Consider the following 15,503-nt stretch of genomic DNA (forward strand, 5'->3'; position numbering starts at 1 on the left):
ATATAACAGGCAGTGGCCGTCGCCCAGTTGATCTCGGGTGGTCCCAGGAGCTCAGTGAACAGTCAGCATCTTTACACAATGTATAATTACAATGAAATATGAAGGCACAGAGAGAGAGAAGAGCGGCTAACGACAGGGCCAGGTTAGCTAATCACCGCAGATCATTATCCCGGCAGGCTGTAAAGTTTTATATTGATAGTCACCGATATAACACACACACAACGCTTCATGATGAATGGCGATCTTTAAGGACGATAGGATTCTATCCGAGCCGAGCATCAATCCATGACCTTGTATGAAAGCTAATAACCAGCACATTACAGGCCAGATAAAAACTCACATTACAAAGGGCGATAGAAAGTTCCGGATAAAACCGCTGCATATAAAGGGGCTGCAGCCTTGTTTATGTCCCTATTAAAAGCTTAACCCCCAAAATAAAGCAGTGACTGATACGGCGATGGAGGATAAGAGAACAGAGCCATACTACACATTTTAGCTGATCCTACCTCCCCCAAATGTAAAGGGGAACTCCTATCATATAAGGTCATGGCACAGGATACACCATCGATGATGATCGGTGGGTGTCCAACCCCCTGGAGCTCCCACCTTAGAATTTGGGTATGTTCACACAACTTTTCAGCGATTTTTTCGGGATTCCGACAACTTGAACCCCCCCCCCCCCGATCACTTGTTTGAAGAGTCCATGGTGTGAGCGATGTATCCTTCTTAAAGCTTACCCTATGCCAGTGATGTCACGTTCATCAGTCATGTCGCGTCAGAGCAGCTCAGCCCCATTCAAGTGAAAGCTCAGCCCCATTCAAGTGAAAGCTCAGCCTCATTCAAGTGAAAGCTCAGCCCCATTCAAGTGAAAGCTCAGCCCCATTCAAGTGAAAGCTCAGTCCCATTCAAGTGAAAGCTCAGCCCCATGCAAGTGAAAGCTCAGCCCCATGCAAGTGAAAGCTCAGTCCCATTCAAGTGAAAGCTCATTCCCATTCAAGTGAAAGCTCAGTCCCATTCAAGTGAAAGCTGAGCCCCATTCAAGTGAAGGCTCATCCCCATTCAAGTGAAAGCTCAGTCCCATTCAAGTGAAAGCTCAGCCCCATTCAAGTGAAAGTTCAGCCCCATTCAAGTGAATGGACAGCCTCTTCAAACAGATTGGAGGGGGTCCTGAGAGTTGGACTCCCACTGATCAGACATTAATAGCAAGCACAGCCGCTATCCAATGTACGGCACTGTACTTGGTTGGAAGCCCAGAGCGCTGCAGCCTCCTCAAACAACTGACCAGCAGGAGTCCTGGTTTTCAGACCCCAATGATCAGATACTGATGATATCCTGAGGATAGGTTAGTTTGAAAAAGTTTGTATGAAAAAGTCAGAAAACGCCTTTAAGTCCTACTTATATCTTATGTGTATGGGCAGGTCTTGTAGATTCCTTGGTGAATTTTATACAGTGTTAAGCAAGGGCCAGAACCTATGAGGTTCACATAAATTCGGGTGCCCTGGGGTTTCAGCTGTTGTAGTGACGAGAACCACACATGTGTACAGGATTATAAGTGATGACCAGCTTTTATGGAAATAGGTATGAAAAAAATCCAGCAAACCGTCATCAGTATGTTGCCATGTTTTTTTCTGCTTTGCACTCCTGGAAGACAACAATGTTTTCTGCAGATGTGGATAAATGTGAGGCGTTCGGAGAGATGGCGGCGTCACGCATGTGTGCCTCCAAAAATAAATGATTTTACATTGGCCCAATTTCAATTAAATAAATCAACAGTTCTTAGAAGAGAAGTGAGTGTCTATTGACAGGGCTGCTTGAGCGCTATGGAGGAGAACCTGAAATTAATTTCCACGCTACATCCAGTGACAGAGCCTGTGCTAATGAAAACCATACCCTGCTACCCGCAGCGAGAGAGGTCACAGAGATAAAGCAGCTAATACTATTCTGGATGATTGGATTTAGGATAATGAAAATATAATGGAGTGCACACGTTTTCTGTACAATATGAGAAGTTTCCCATCTTCTATGCATTTGTGAAGGTCAATGACCAACAAACAGTAGACTCTACCGAGGGTTGATTAGAGACATCCAAGCTTGCTGAAGAGCGGTGTACACTCCCAAAATGGTATAACTAACAATGACATGCCTGGTTCAAAGATAAAATGTGAAGTTCTGCTCTGTAGGAGTTAGTGCAATCAGTAGGATGCAGATAATCATGACTCCTCAACCATAAAATGTCAGGAGGAAGCCAAAGGAACAAGATCATAGTCCTGAAGAACTAGGTCTAGAGGGCAACTAATCATAATCATTATAACACTGACTTATCCTGGGCCCCATGTAATAAAATAATCAAGTGAGGGGTCCTTCTTCTTGGAAACACACCAATTAGCCGTGTACAACGAGAAAGCTGGAGGTCATCTAACGAATATCAGGGAGTCATGTCATGGATGGACGTCTATGCTGTCCACTGAGGACATTGGGTAACCTGGCAGTAGAAGAAGGCAGAGGAACACTCTGGATGTGAATCTTGTCTATAGGCGAGGAACGTGTGGGATCATGAAAAGGTTTGATGGACGTTTAATGGAAAGATTTAAGAATGTGTAATAAGACAAGAGTGACACAAGGCCAAGTCATCGAGAGATGAAGCCAACAGCTGGTGGAATAAGGAAGACAGAAGACAAGTTTATGAGAAATGACGGGCAAAAGAAACTTACAATAATGTCATATGCAAGGCGGAGAAAAGAAGGGTGGAGAAGGGACAGAAGGAGATCAAAGGAGACGAGCAAAGCTCTAACAGGAAACAGAGTGAGTAACGGGAGTGATAAGGGGTGGGAGGAATACTAGAAAGAGTCATCGGAAGAGTGACATTCGTTAAATCCTTCCTACCTCCCTTGGTCTATTGCTCATCCTGAGCTCCTCACAAATGAGCTGTCTCTTTTCCTCTCGTTTCTTGTAGATTTGTTCACTGACGCTGGCAGAATTAACTCCCCTCCCCCCCCCCATCCCGACTTTGAAATCTCATTTATACAATGTCCCGGTGGCTGGATGTCCGTAGCTGTTATTTTTCAGCAAGATTGGACATACACAATGATTCATGTGTGACTGCACACTTTGATGGATATCATCCACTACTTCCTTCATTTACTGCTCGCAGCCGAATAAATACAATTTATTGTGAAAATATGATTGTCATTACTTCATGTTCTATCATCGGAAACCATGTTACCCACTTAGTAAAATGGAAAGAACCGGGCAAAAGGCTTCCAGCTAGACATTGTGTCTCGTGTTTTATCTGAATGTAGACTTCAATCACTCCAGAGGACAAAGTACAGAACAGACCTGACCACATGTTCAGAGTCAATTCCTCAGCCAAAAATGTTATTACAAAAACGATATTAGTTGTGCACCATTGGCCGAGGCTGCAAGAGGTAAAAGTAAGCCCCAATTCAGAATCATCTCTTGAGACATTATGTCACGTCATAGTCCTTACTGGAGGTTATAGTCCTTATTGGACATCATAGTCCTTACTGGAGGTCATAATTTTTACTGGAGGTCATAGCCCTTAGACAACTTAGTTCTTACCGATCGGTGAAGATTTTATTTTTTCATCCTTGCCATGGTTTATCCAGCAAAAGTAAAGCAAAATCGAGTGGAAGATGCTTCATCACTCATCAGACTCAAAATCAGCTGGACAGAACCTACAATCGTGAAGATGTTTCACCACTTAAGCAAGTGGCCTCTTCAGCTCAACTACTCAACTGATGAGGACGCTCGGAAGATTGATGAAATGTCCTCAAGAACACGAAACACGCAGAGCTGATTTTGATTGGAATAATTGGTGAAACGTGATCAAGATTATAAAGAAAACCAATGGAGGAGCTGGTGAAGATGACGGTCAGTCTGACTGAATTCACATACATCAGTTGTCTCCAGCTGTCTGTCTTATGCTAGAGCTGGGCACAGCTGATGTTAGGGGCGGACTGGAAAATTAAAGTGACCCTGGAAAAAAAAACTAAGTGGCCTCATGTTGTAGACGGGTCCAAAATGACAGAAGGCAGGGCCAACACATGTAGGTGTCACGGTCCATTAGGTGACTGATGTCAGGAAATCAAGGAGATTTGCTGAGCGTGGAGGAATCTAACAGCCTCCTTGATTTCTCTTGATTCAGTGTTGATAGGGTTAATGACCACTTCCCTTTTCTCAGCTGCTGCTCAGTGGTCATCACTTCTACCATTTATAGTCTGACCCCACCCTTCTGACTATGTGGTAGATAACTTAATTTGGGTTTGGCTGAGCTGGTGTGAGATCCTCTCTGGTGTTCCTGTTCTTCCATCTCTACAAAAGTTAAGTGTCGCGTTTGTTTGTATTTGTTATATTCCCTGTTGTTGTATCTGGGCCTGAGACAGAGACTTCCATTCGTCCATCTGGGAAGGAATGGGTTGTCTCTGGTTCTATACTTATTTCAGGGCCTTATAGGGAAATCAGGGCCTAGGTATCCTGCTTATGAATATTCCTACCTTCAAGGTCTATTCATATTGATAGGTAGTCATGGCCCGGATTAGTCTAGGAGGTGACCTATTTCTTCCCTAGTTTCCAGTGCCAGTTACTGTTCCCCTTCCCTCCTGTGTTCAGTGTGGGGTTTCCCCCCCACACTGATTGTGACAGTAGGCAAGGCCAGCAATACCAAAGTGCAGCACAAAATACTGCCCCAGAAGAACCAAATACTACAGTGCAGCACAAAATACCACCCCCGAAGAACCAAACACTACAGTGCAGCATAAAATACCGCCCCAGAAGAACCAAATAGCACAGTGCAGTACAAAATACCACCCCAGAAGAAACAAATAGCACAGTGCAGTACAAAATACTGCCACCTGTGCTACAGTATGAAACTGTATCATCGTTCTGAGGATGGCAATACAGTTGAATTCAGGAGACACCTGTGGCCCCATGCCAGGTGTTTAAGTGCCTAATGCTCGTACACTAATTAATGTTGAGAGCATCAGATCTTTATGTACCTGGCTGGAGGCCATGAGGAGAGCTTGGATGGCCCCCCTGGGTATCAGCCCAAAGGGAAATTTCCCTGTAGGGTCTATGGCCAGTCCACCCCTATTATACAGTAGGCGCACACAGCCATTGTGCATAAATCTGAAAGCATCGGACAAAAAACACTGCATTCTACATTTTTCTGTCCAACACTAGGAGGCATCTGGTGTCAAAATTGGCATGCCGTGTGCCAGAACGGTTCTATAGAAAACTGTGGGATTAGTTTTCTTCCAGTATTTCTGTCCCACATCAGAAACCAGATACAGTATATGAGAACCCGGCCTAACAAAGATTTGAAGCTTCTAATACAAATCTGGTTGATCGATACACTGGATCATAACCTTGATCTGTGAGATGTGCAAACCTCAATGTTCAATGGGAATACCATCACTAAAGTTCTCCAGTTTCTATCCTATTGGCTCGATGTGTTTACATTTGATAGCATATTGGACCAGTGGGAGTTCTGCAGGCTCGTAACTACAGGAGGTAACGGTTAAACCCTTCCACATAAGAAGACAACAAGCAGGCGAGGGCCCTGTTACAGATTCGGCATTGGGATACAAGTTACGCCTTGGGATTTCTAGATTGTCAGAAAATTGGTTAAGTAGAAAAGTCAACAAAGAGAAGCAGGATGAGATACTCACGCCCCACTTTCAGGATGGTTTGGTGCCAAAGCTGCCATGAGGACCCTTCAAAACATGAGTAGAAACCATTGTGTGATAAATTCACGTTATGCAGAAGAAGAGCGGAGCCGTTCAGCTGAGAGTTATCGATATCTGTTCCGTTGACCGTCCACGTGACTGCAGCTTCGGGATCCATGCTTCCACATTTTATTACTACGTTAGAACCGATCTTTTCATACTGGATGTGGGGATCTGCAAGAAACACAAGAGGTGGAGTGAGAGAAATGAAGCCACCAGGACTGAGGTTCCATTGGCTCATCATCAGCCCACCCATCAGATATAAACATAAGGCATATACGGACTTAACATGGAAATCGTACACCATATATCCATGCCGCATAATACACCTCGGGCCATTGAGTCTACACGTTCATATTCATAGTCATTCATGGTTGTTGTGTCTCATGGAACATTTATCTCTTAAGAGAAGAGGTCTCCAGAACTAAACACAAATGTGGTCCACAGAATCACAGCCCATATCCATCTGCTGGAGAAACCTCCCAAGATGCCTCCAAAAACTCTACTGTTACTCATCCCGATCCCATACCACTCTCCCTCTTATGGCTGTCGGCTCCCGGCTCACAGCTTCCAGCCACAGTGGGTGTCACTGATGAATGGCCCATTCTGATGACATCACCTGGCAGATTTCAAGAGAGATCCTACATTCCATATCAATTGCTTGCTCTGTGTTTTGACCGTGCCTCTGACCTTTGCATTGTCTTTGAATTACGCCTTGCTCCTTCTGGTTCTTGTATTTCAACCTCCTGGTTATTGACCTTCGGTTGTGTCTTGTAATTTTCTCTGGCGTGTCTTATCATTGTCCACTCTCTCAGTGGTGACCTCTGGTTTAACTTTCACTCTGCTCTTCCACCTTCTCCAGACATATCAACCATGAACCTGTTACTAATTAGTGACTACTGCTATGGGAACGACCATACCCCCCCCCCCCCCCTCTAGGGTGAAGAATAGGCAGATCCCCTTAATTAACCTTTCATTAGCTTCAAATCAACTATGGCTTTGAGATCACCAAGTTGGCTTTTAAGGTCCAACTGTTTATTATTATTTTCAGTGATTCTCTTGAAGTCAAGGTGACTTCTGACATCAATTACACCAGAAGAACATTTTCTTTCAGTCATAATGGTCTAATGATGGAAATGTGTATGTACTATGGAGGTGGTGCTGTGACTCTGAGGCTAGTAAGCTCTTGGAAGGTCTTGTTGTCCTTGTGGAGATCCATCTGATGTAGGGAGCCTTACCCACAATGCTCTATGAGAAAACGTATGCAACTAAGCTCTCCTCCAGGAGGAAGAAAAGTGTCTCTCTAGTGCCACCTAAAGCTAGCAACTGTGAAATATCTGACGTATTACAAATACCTTAAAACATGACTACAGAAGTGGCATTAGAGAGAGAGAGAGGGGGCCTACCTACAGATGGCACTAGGAAAGAGCTTTCTTCCTTCTGGAGGAGAGCTAATTTCCATGGGGCTTTCAAGAATGAAGAGCCCCCATCTCCCTTTCCATGGACGTTGGGGACCTTCACAATATTTACAGACACAAAGAAGCAAGAAGGGAGCCAGCACAAGAGCAATACTGCTCTCTTCTACCATGCAAATCAGCTCTCTTTCAGAAGGAGGAAAACATTCTCACTAGTGCCACCCACAGGTAGCTACCCTGTAAGAAAACTGCCTCTCCATGCCACCTATAGATACCTATCCTGTAAGAAAACTGCCCCCCTAGTGCCCCTATAGTTTAGTATCCTGTAAGAAAACTGCCCTTCTAGTGCCACTATAGTTCAGTATCCTGTAAAAAAAAACTGCCCCTCTAGTGCCCCTATAGGTAAGTATCCTGTAAGAAAACTGCCTCTCCATGCCCACCTATAGACAACTATCCTGTAAGAAAACTGCCCCTCTAGTGCCCCTATAGGTAAGTATCCTGTAAGAAAACTGCCTCTCTAGTGCCCCTATAGGTAAGTATCCTGTAAGAAAACTGCCTCTCCATGCCCACCTATAGACAACTATCCTGTAAGAAAACTGCCCCTCTAGTGTCCCTATAGGTAGGTACCCTGTAAGAAAACTGCCCCTCTAGTGCCCCTATAGGTAAGTATCCTGTAAGAAAACTGCCCCTCTAGTGCCCCTATAGGTAAGTATCCTGTAAAAACACTCTAGTGCCTATGGTTTGCTGACATTCCCAGTCATGTTATAAAGGGTCAGACTTTGACCTATAGGTGGCACCAGAGAGAGCTTTTTTTTCTCCTGCAGGAGAACTGATTTGCATACCCCTTCCCAGGGAGCATTGCCTGTAATCCTCCCGACACCAGCCGGATCTCCACAAGGAAACTGGTGCCTTCCAGGAGCTTTAGTTAAACACTTGCATGTTTACGTCTTAGAGGCTGTAAATCTTCTTACCCTGTAAGTTTGCAGCAGCCGGGGACAGGGGATTTATTACTCCCCGCAGCATTGGTGGGTAATAAAAGCAGATTCTGCTGGAGGAGTCATTAATATACACTATGGGGGTGTAACACAAGAAGAAATCGTTTACATGATGCGACCTGTTGTCCTTATCCTGCCCCAATGCTGCCCACTATAGTACAAGGGACAGTTCTACCTAATCTTCTGCTTGCTGTCAGTGAATAAAACAGAGTTGTTTACATTTATTTGAATGGACCTAATATTTCTCACAGATGAGGGTTTGTTACAGTGGTATTCAGTCTATAGAATCTTTAGCAAAGTAAAAACACCCCAGCACAACCCTTGCTGAGGGTTTGTTTCAATGTAGCAGTCCAGAATATGCATCTCACAGAAGATTAATTACCCTGTATACATTGTCAAAAATGTATAGCTCTCTACCGGCTTTCAACCTCTGAATGTAAATAGTTTCCATTCAGTGACAGCAAGAAGATATGTTGAAAGCAGTACATGACAAACTGGAAACCCTCATTAATCCTATAGGTCAGTGATCATCTCATCACTGGAGAGCAGAAGGAGCTTTGGTTAATCACAATACTGGCAGCAGCAGAGAATTGATTTCTGATGCAGCTCTGGATGTGACTGGAGTGTAAGAAGTGATGTGGCCAAACATCAGGACAGTCTGCTTCAAGATCTACAACCATATATTATGAGTGTGAATCACATCTGTACAGCCCCACAGTAACCGACCACTACAACCTTCAGGATATCACATCTCTCGGCTCCATCCTGTTAATTCAGTCTCTGCACAGGACCCTGCATAAGGGTATATGAAATCCATCTCCCAGGATGCAATGCATTGTCTAACCCTCATATTACACAGTCCGCACATTGATGATGTCAGCAGAGTAGGCATATAGATGATTTTTAGCAGTGTTGATATATTGATGATGTCAGCAGTCTGTGTATTGTTGATGTCAGCAGAGTCAGCGTGTTGATGATGTTAGTAAAAGTGGCATATTGATGATGTCAGCAGTATCGATGTATTGATGATGTCAGCAGTATCGATGTATTGATGATGTCAGCAGTATCGATGTATTGATGATATTAGCAGTCTGTGTACTGATGATGTCAGCAGAGTTTGTGAATTGATGATGTCAGCAGTGTTGATGATGTCAGCAGTGTTGACGTGTTGATGATGTCAGCAGAGTCTGTGTATTGATGATGTCAGCAGAGTCAGCGTGTTGATGATGTCAGTAGAAGTGGAATATTGATGATGTCAGCAGTATCAATGTATTGATGATATTAGCAGAGTCTGTGTATTGATGATGTCAGCAGAGTCTGTGTATTGATGATGTCAGCAGAGTTTGTGTATTGATGATGTCAGCAGAGTCTGTGTATTGATGATGTCAGCAGAGTCTGTGTATTGATGATGTCAGCAGTGTTGACGTGTTGATGATGTCAACAGAGTCTGTGTATTGAGGATGTCAGCAGAGTCTGTGTATTGATGATATTAGCAGAGTCTGTGTATTAATGATGTCAGCAGAGTCTGTGTATTGATGATGTCAGCAGAGTCTGTGTATTGATGATGTCAGCAGAGTCTGTGTATTGATGATGTCAGCAGAGTTTGTGTATTGATGATATTAGCAGAGTCTGTGTATTAATGATGTCAGCAGAGTCTGTGTATTGATGATGTCAGCAGAGTCTGTGTATTGATGATGTCAGCAGAGTCTGTGTATTGATGATGTCAGCAGTGTTGACGTGTTGATGATGTCAACAGAGTCTGTGTATTGAGGATGTCAGCAGAGTCTGTGTATTGATGATATTAGCAGAGTCTGTGTATTAATGATGTCAGCAGAGTCTGTGTATTGATGATGTCAGCAGAGTCTGTGTATTGATGATGTCAGCAGAGTCTGTGTATTGATGATGTCAGCAGAGTTTGTGTATTGATGATGTCAGCAGAGTCTGTGTATTGATGATGTCAGCAGAGTCTGTGTATTGATGATGTCAGCAGAGTCTGTGTATTGATGATGTCAGCAGAGTCTGTGTATTGATGATGTCAGCAGAGTCTGTGTATTGATGATGTCAGCAGTGTTGACGTATTGATGATGTCAGCAGAGTCTGTGTATTGATGATGTCAGCAGAGTCGGTGTATTGATGATGTCAGCAGAGTTTGTGTATTGATGATGTCAGCAGAGTCTGTGTATTGATGATGTCAGCAGAGTCTGTGTATTGATGATGTCAGCAGAGTCTGTGTATTGATGATGTCAGCAGAGTCTGTGTATTGATGATGTCAGCAGAGTCTCTGTAAAGATGTCTGCAGTTGTCTGGGGCTCCTCTGTTTACACTCTCTCTGGTAGGAAGTTCCCAGTTCACACTGAATTAGCAGCACTTTCATGTGGTTTCCCAGTGAAGTCCTTGTGGCAAAGCCTCTTCCTGTGACCCCCGACCCCACGGCCGACCTCTGCTCCCGCACTGATCTGTTTTCATTGCTAAACCCCATGAATAATCTACAGAGGAAAATCAGCAAAGCTCCTGGGAGCCCCCGGCTTAGCCACTGACAGTGAGGAGGACCAGGGGGGCCCCTGCAAAGGCCTTATATGGGGGCCCAGTGCTCAGCCACTAAGAGTACGGACTCAGAGGAGGATCAGAGGGGCCCCTGCATAGGCCTTACATGGGGGCCCAGGGCTCAGCCACTGAGAGTGAGAAGGAGGACCAGAGGGGCCCCTGCATAGGCCTTACATGGGAGCCCAGGGCTCAGCCACTGACAGGAGGACCTGAGGGGCCCCTGCATAGGCCTTACATGGGGGCCCAAGGCTCAGCCACTGAAAGTGAGAAGGAGGACCAGAGGGGCCCCTGCATAGCCTTCCATGAGGGCCCAGGGTTCAGCCACTGACAATGGAGAGGAGGACTAGAGGGGCCCCTGCATAGGCCTTACATGGGGGCCCACAATGTGACTACTAATGAAAGCAGTGCAGGAGTATTGTACAACATTGCTACTGTATCTAATCCTATCCTGTGTGATACTGTCTGCTGAGCTGTGTATCTAATCCTATCCTGTGTGATACTGTCTGCTGAGCTGTGTATCTAATCCTATTCTGTGTGATACTGCCTGCTGAGCTGTGTATCTAATCCTATACTGTGTGATACTGCCTGCTGAGCTGTGTATCTAATCCTATCCTGTGTGATACTGTCTGCTGAGCTGTGTATCTAATCCTATCCTGTGTGATACTGCCTGCTGAGCTGTGTATCTAATCCTATCCTGTGTGATACTGTCTGCTGAGCTGTGTATCTAATCCTATCCTGTGTGATACTCCCTGCTGAGCTGTGTATCTAATCCTATCCTGTGTGATACTGTCTGCTGAGCTGTGTATCTAATCCTATCCTGTGTGGTACTGTCTGCTGAGATGTGTATCTAATCCTATCCTGTGTGATACTGTCTGCTGAGCTGTGTATCTAATCTTATCCTGTGTGATACAGTCTGCTGAGCTGTGTATCTAATCCTATCCTGTGTGGTACTGTCTGCTGAGCTGTGTATCTAATCCTATCCTGTGTGATACAGTCTGCTGAGCTGTGTATCTAATCTTATCCTGTGTGATACAGTCTGCTGAGCTGTGTATCTAATCCTATCCTGTGTGATACTGTCTGCTGAGCTGTGTATCTAATCCTATCCTGTGTGATACTGTCTGCTGAGCTGTGTATCTAATCCTATCCTGTGTGATACTGTATACTGAGCTGTGTATCTAATCCTATCCTGTGTGATACTGTCTGCTGAGCTCTGTATCTAATCCCACCATGTGTGATACTGCCTGCTGAGCTGTGTATCTAATCCTATCCTGTGTGATACTGTCTGCTGACCTCTGTATCTAATCCTATCCTGTGTGATACTGTCTGCTGAGCTGTGTATCTAATCCTATCCTGTGTGATACTGTCTGCTGAGCTGTGTATCTAATCCTATCCTGTGTGATACTGTCTGCTGAGCTGTGTATCTAATCCTATCCTGTGTGATACTGTCTGCTGAGCTGTGTATCTAATCCTATCCTGTGTGATACTGTCTGCTGACCTCTGTATCTAATCCTATCCTGTGTGATACTGTCTGCTGAGCTGTGTATCTAATCCTATCCTGTGTGATACTGTCTGCTGAGCTGTGTATCTAATCCTATCCTGTGTGATACTGTCTGCTGAGCTGTGTATCTAATCCTATCCTGTGTGATACTGTCTGCTGAGCTGTGTATCTAAACCTATCCTGTGTGATACTGTCTGCTGAGCTGTGTATCTAATCCTATCCTGTGTGATACTGTCTGCTGAGCTGTGTATCTAATCCTCTCCTGTGTGATACTGTTTGCTGAGCTCTGTATCTAATCCTATCCTGTGTGATACTGTCTGCTGAGCTGTGTATCTAATCCTATCCTGTCTGATACTGTCTGCTGAGCTGTGTATCTAATCCTATCCTGTGTGATACTTTCTGCTGAGCTGTGTATCTAAGCCTATCATGTGTGATACTGTCTACTGAGCTGTGTATCTAATCCTATCCTGTGTGATACTGTGTGCTGAGCTGTGTATCTAATCCTATCCTGTGTGATACTGTCTGCTGAGCTGTGTATCTAATACTATCCTGTGTGATACCGTCTGCTGAGCTGTGTATCTAATCCTATCCTGTCTGATACTGTCTGCTGAGCTGTGTATCTAATCCTATCCTGTGTGATACTGTCTGCTGAGCTGTGTATCTAATACTATCCTGTGTGATACTGTCTGCTGCGCTGTGTATCTAATTCTATCCTGTGTGATACTGCCTGCTGAGCTGTGTATCTAATCCTATCCTGTGTGATACTGTCTGCTGAGCTCTGTATCTAATCCTATTCTGTGTGATACTGTCTGCTGAGCTGTGTATCTAATCCTATCCTGTGTGATACTCCCTGCTGAGCCGTGTATCTAATCCTATCCTGTGTGATACTCCCTGCTGAGCTGTGTATCTAATCCTATCCTGTGTGATACTGTCTACTGAGCTATGTATCTAATCCTATCCTGTGTGATACTGTCTGCTGAGCTGTGTATCTAATCCTATCCTGTGTGATACTACCTGCTGAGCTGTGTATCTAATCCTATCCTGTGTGATACTGCCTGCTGAGCTGTGTATCTAATCCTATCCTGTGTGGTACTGTCTGCTGAGATGTGTATCTAATCCTATCCTGTGTGATACAGTCTGCTGAGCTGTGTATCTAATCTTATCCTGTGTGATACTGTCTGCTGAGCTGTGTATCTAATCCTATCCTGTGTGATACTGTCTGCTGAGCTCTGTATCTAATCCTATCCTGTGTGATACTGTCTGCTGAGCTGTGTATCTAATCCTGTCCTGTGCGATACTTTCTGCTGAGCTGTGTATCTAATCCTATCCTGTGTGATACTGTATACTGAGCTGTGTATCTAATCCTATCCTGTATGATACTGTCTGCTAAGCTGTGTATCTAATCCTGTCCTGTGCGATACTTTCTGCTGAGCTGTGTATCTAATCCTATCCTGTGTGATACTGTATACTGAGCTGTGTATCTAATCCTATCCTGTGTGATACTGCCTGCTGAGCTGTGTATCTAATCCTATCCTGTGTGATACTGTCTGCTGAGCTGTGTATCTAATCCTATCCTGTGTGATACTGTCTGCTGAGCTGTGTATCTAATCCTATCCTGTGTGATACTGTCTGCTGAGCTGTGTATCTAATCCTATCCTGTGTGATACTGTCTGCTGAGCTGTGTATCTAATCCTATCCTGTGTGATACTGTCTGCTGAGCTGTGTATCTAATCCTATCCTGTGTGATACTGTCTGCTGAGCTGTGTATCTAATCCTATCCTGTGTGATACTGTCTGCTGAGCTGTGTATCTAATTCTATCCTGTGTGATACTGTCTACTGAGCTATATATCTAATCCTATCCTGTGTGATACTGTCTGCTGAGCTGTGTATCTAATCCTATCCTGTGTGGTACTGTCTGCTGAGCTGTGTATCTAATCCTATCCTGTGTGATACTGTCTGCTGAGCTGTGTATCTAATCCTATCCTGTGTGGTACTGTCTGCTGAGCTGTGTATCTAATCCTATCCTGTGTGATACAGTCGGCTGAGCTGTGTATCTAATCTTATCCTGTGTGATACTGCCTGCTGAGCTGTGTATCTAATCCTATCCTGTGTGATACTGTCTGCTGAGCGGTGTATCTAATCCTATCCTGTGTGATACTGTCTGCTGAGCTGTGTATCTAATCCTATACTGTGTGATACTGTCTGCTGAACTGTGTATCTAATCCTATCATGTGTGATACTGCCTGCTGAGCTGTGTATCTAATCCTATCATGTGTGATACTGTCTGCTGAGCTGTGTATCTAATCCTATCCTGTGTGATACTGCCTGCTGAGCTGTGTATCTAATCTTATCCTGTGTGATACTGTCTGCTGAGCTGTGTATCTAATCCTATCCTGTGTGATACTGTCTGCTGAGCGGTGTATCTAATCCTATCCTGTGTGATACTGTCTGCTGAGCTGTGTATCTAATCCTATCCTGTGTGGTACTGTCTGCTGAGCGGTGTATCTAATCCTATCATGTCTCTCAACCCCTCCCCCTCCCTACCAGGGTGCAGACTGTCCTGCTCTGAACCACTTGTGCTTAGCAGATATCTGACATTTGGGGAAATATATTAAATATCTTTAGGAAGTAACAGCCAGAACTCAGGGAAATTCATACATTTCTTTAAATTAAAATAAAAAAATGAAGTGCGGCTGATGTCTGATATGGGAGAATACGACCCCCGTATAACGACGTATTCAGAGCAGCAATTAATTCCAGCGTTCTCTCATTTCTTTCTGAGTTAATTATAAAATGTTCTTGACGATTAATAGATCACATTGTTCTCATGCAACAAATGGTGACAAGCAATTTATTAATCTGCGTTATTGCTGGAAGATGTTTAGTAATAACTGAGAATACCAAATCACGTCCCCGATCTACATACAAACAGCTGGTTATCAGACCCAGAGTGTATCTGAGGAGACATGAAGGCTCATTCCAGTATCCGAAACTGGCGCCACAGAGCCGTAAACCAAAGGACTGCAACTTTTTAAGACGCCATTGTGCCTAAATTTAGCCGCAAATGGTGTTTGTACTCCAGTACTATAATACTGCTCCTATGTACAAGAATATAACTACTATAATACTGCTCCTATGTACAAGAATATAACTACTATAATACCGCTCCTATGTACAAGAATATAACTACTATAATACTGCTCCTATGTACAAGAATATAACTACTATAATACTGCTCCTATGTACAAGAATTTAACTACTATAATACTGCCTCCTATGTACAAGAATATAACTACTATAATACTG

At 44.1% G+C, this 15,503-nt stretch overlaps 1 protein-coding gene across 5 annotated transcripts in view; it reads right to left on the reverse strand.

The window, feature by feature from the left end:
- The window catches only part of CNTFR (ciliary neurotrophic factor receptor), a 379,375-nt gene that overhangs the window by 74,917 nt on the left and 288,955 nt on the right, over window positions 1-15,503 (reverse strand). For all 5 annotated transcript variants that reach the window (XM_040420848.1, XM_040420844.1, XM_040420847.1 and 2 more), the window contains one exon: window positions 5,688-5,918. In XM_040420848.1, the coding sequence (XP_040276782.1) occupies window positions 5,688-5,918 (231 nt within the window). The remainder of the gene's footprint in view (window positions 1-5,687; window positions 5,919-15,503) is intronic.

The sequence above is a fragment of the Bufo bufo genome, chromosome 2 (assembly GCF_905171765.1).
Source record: "Bufo bufo chromosome 2, aBufBuf1.1, whole genome shotgun sequence".
Taxonomy (NCBI): domain Eukaryota; kingdom Metazoa; phylum Chordata; class Amphibia; order Anura; family Bufonidae; genus Bufo; species Bufo bufo.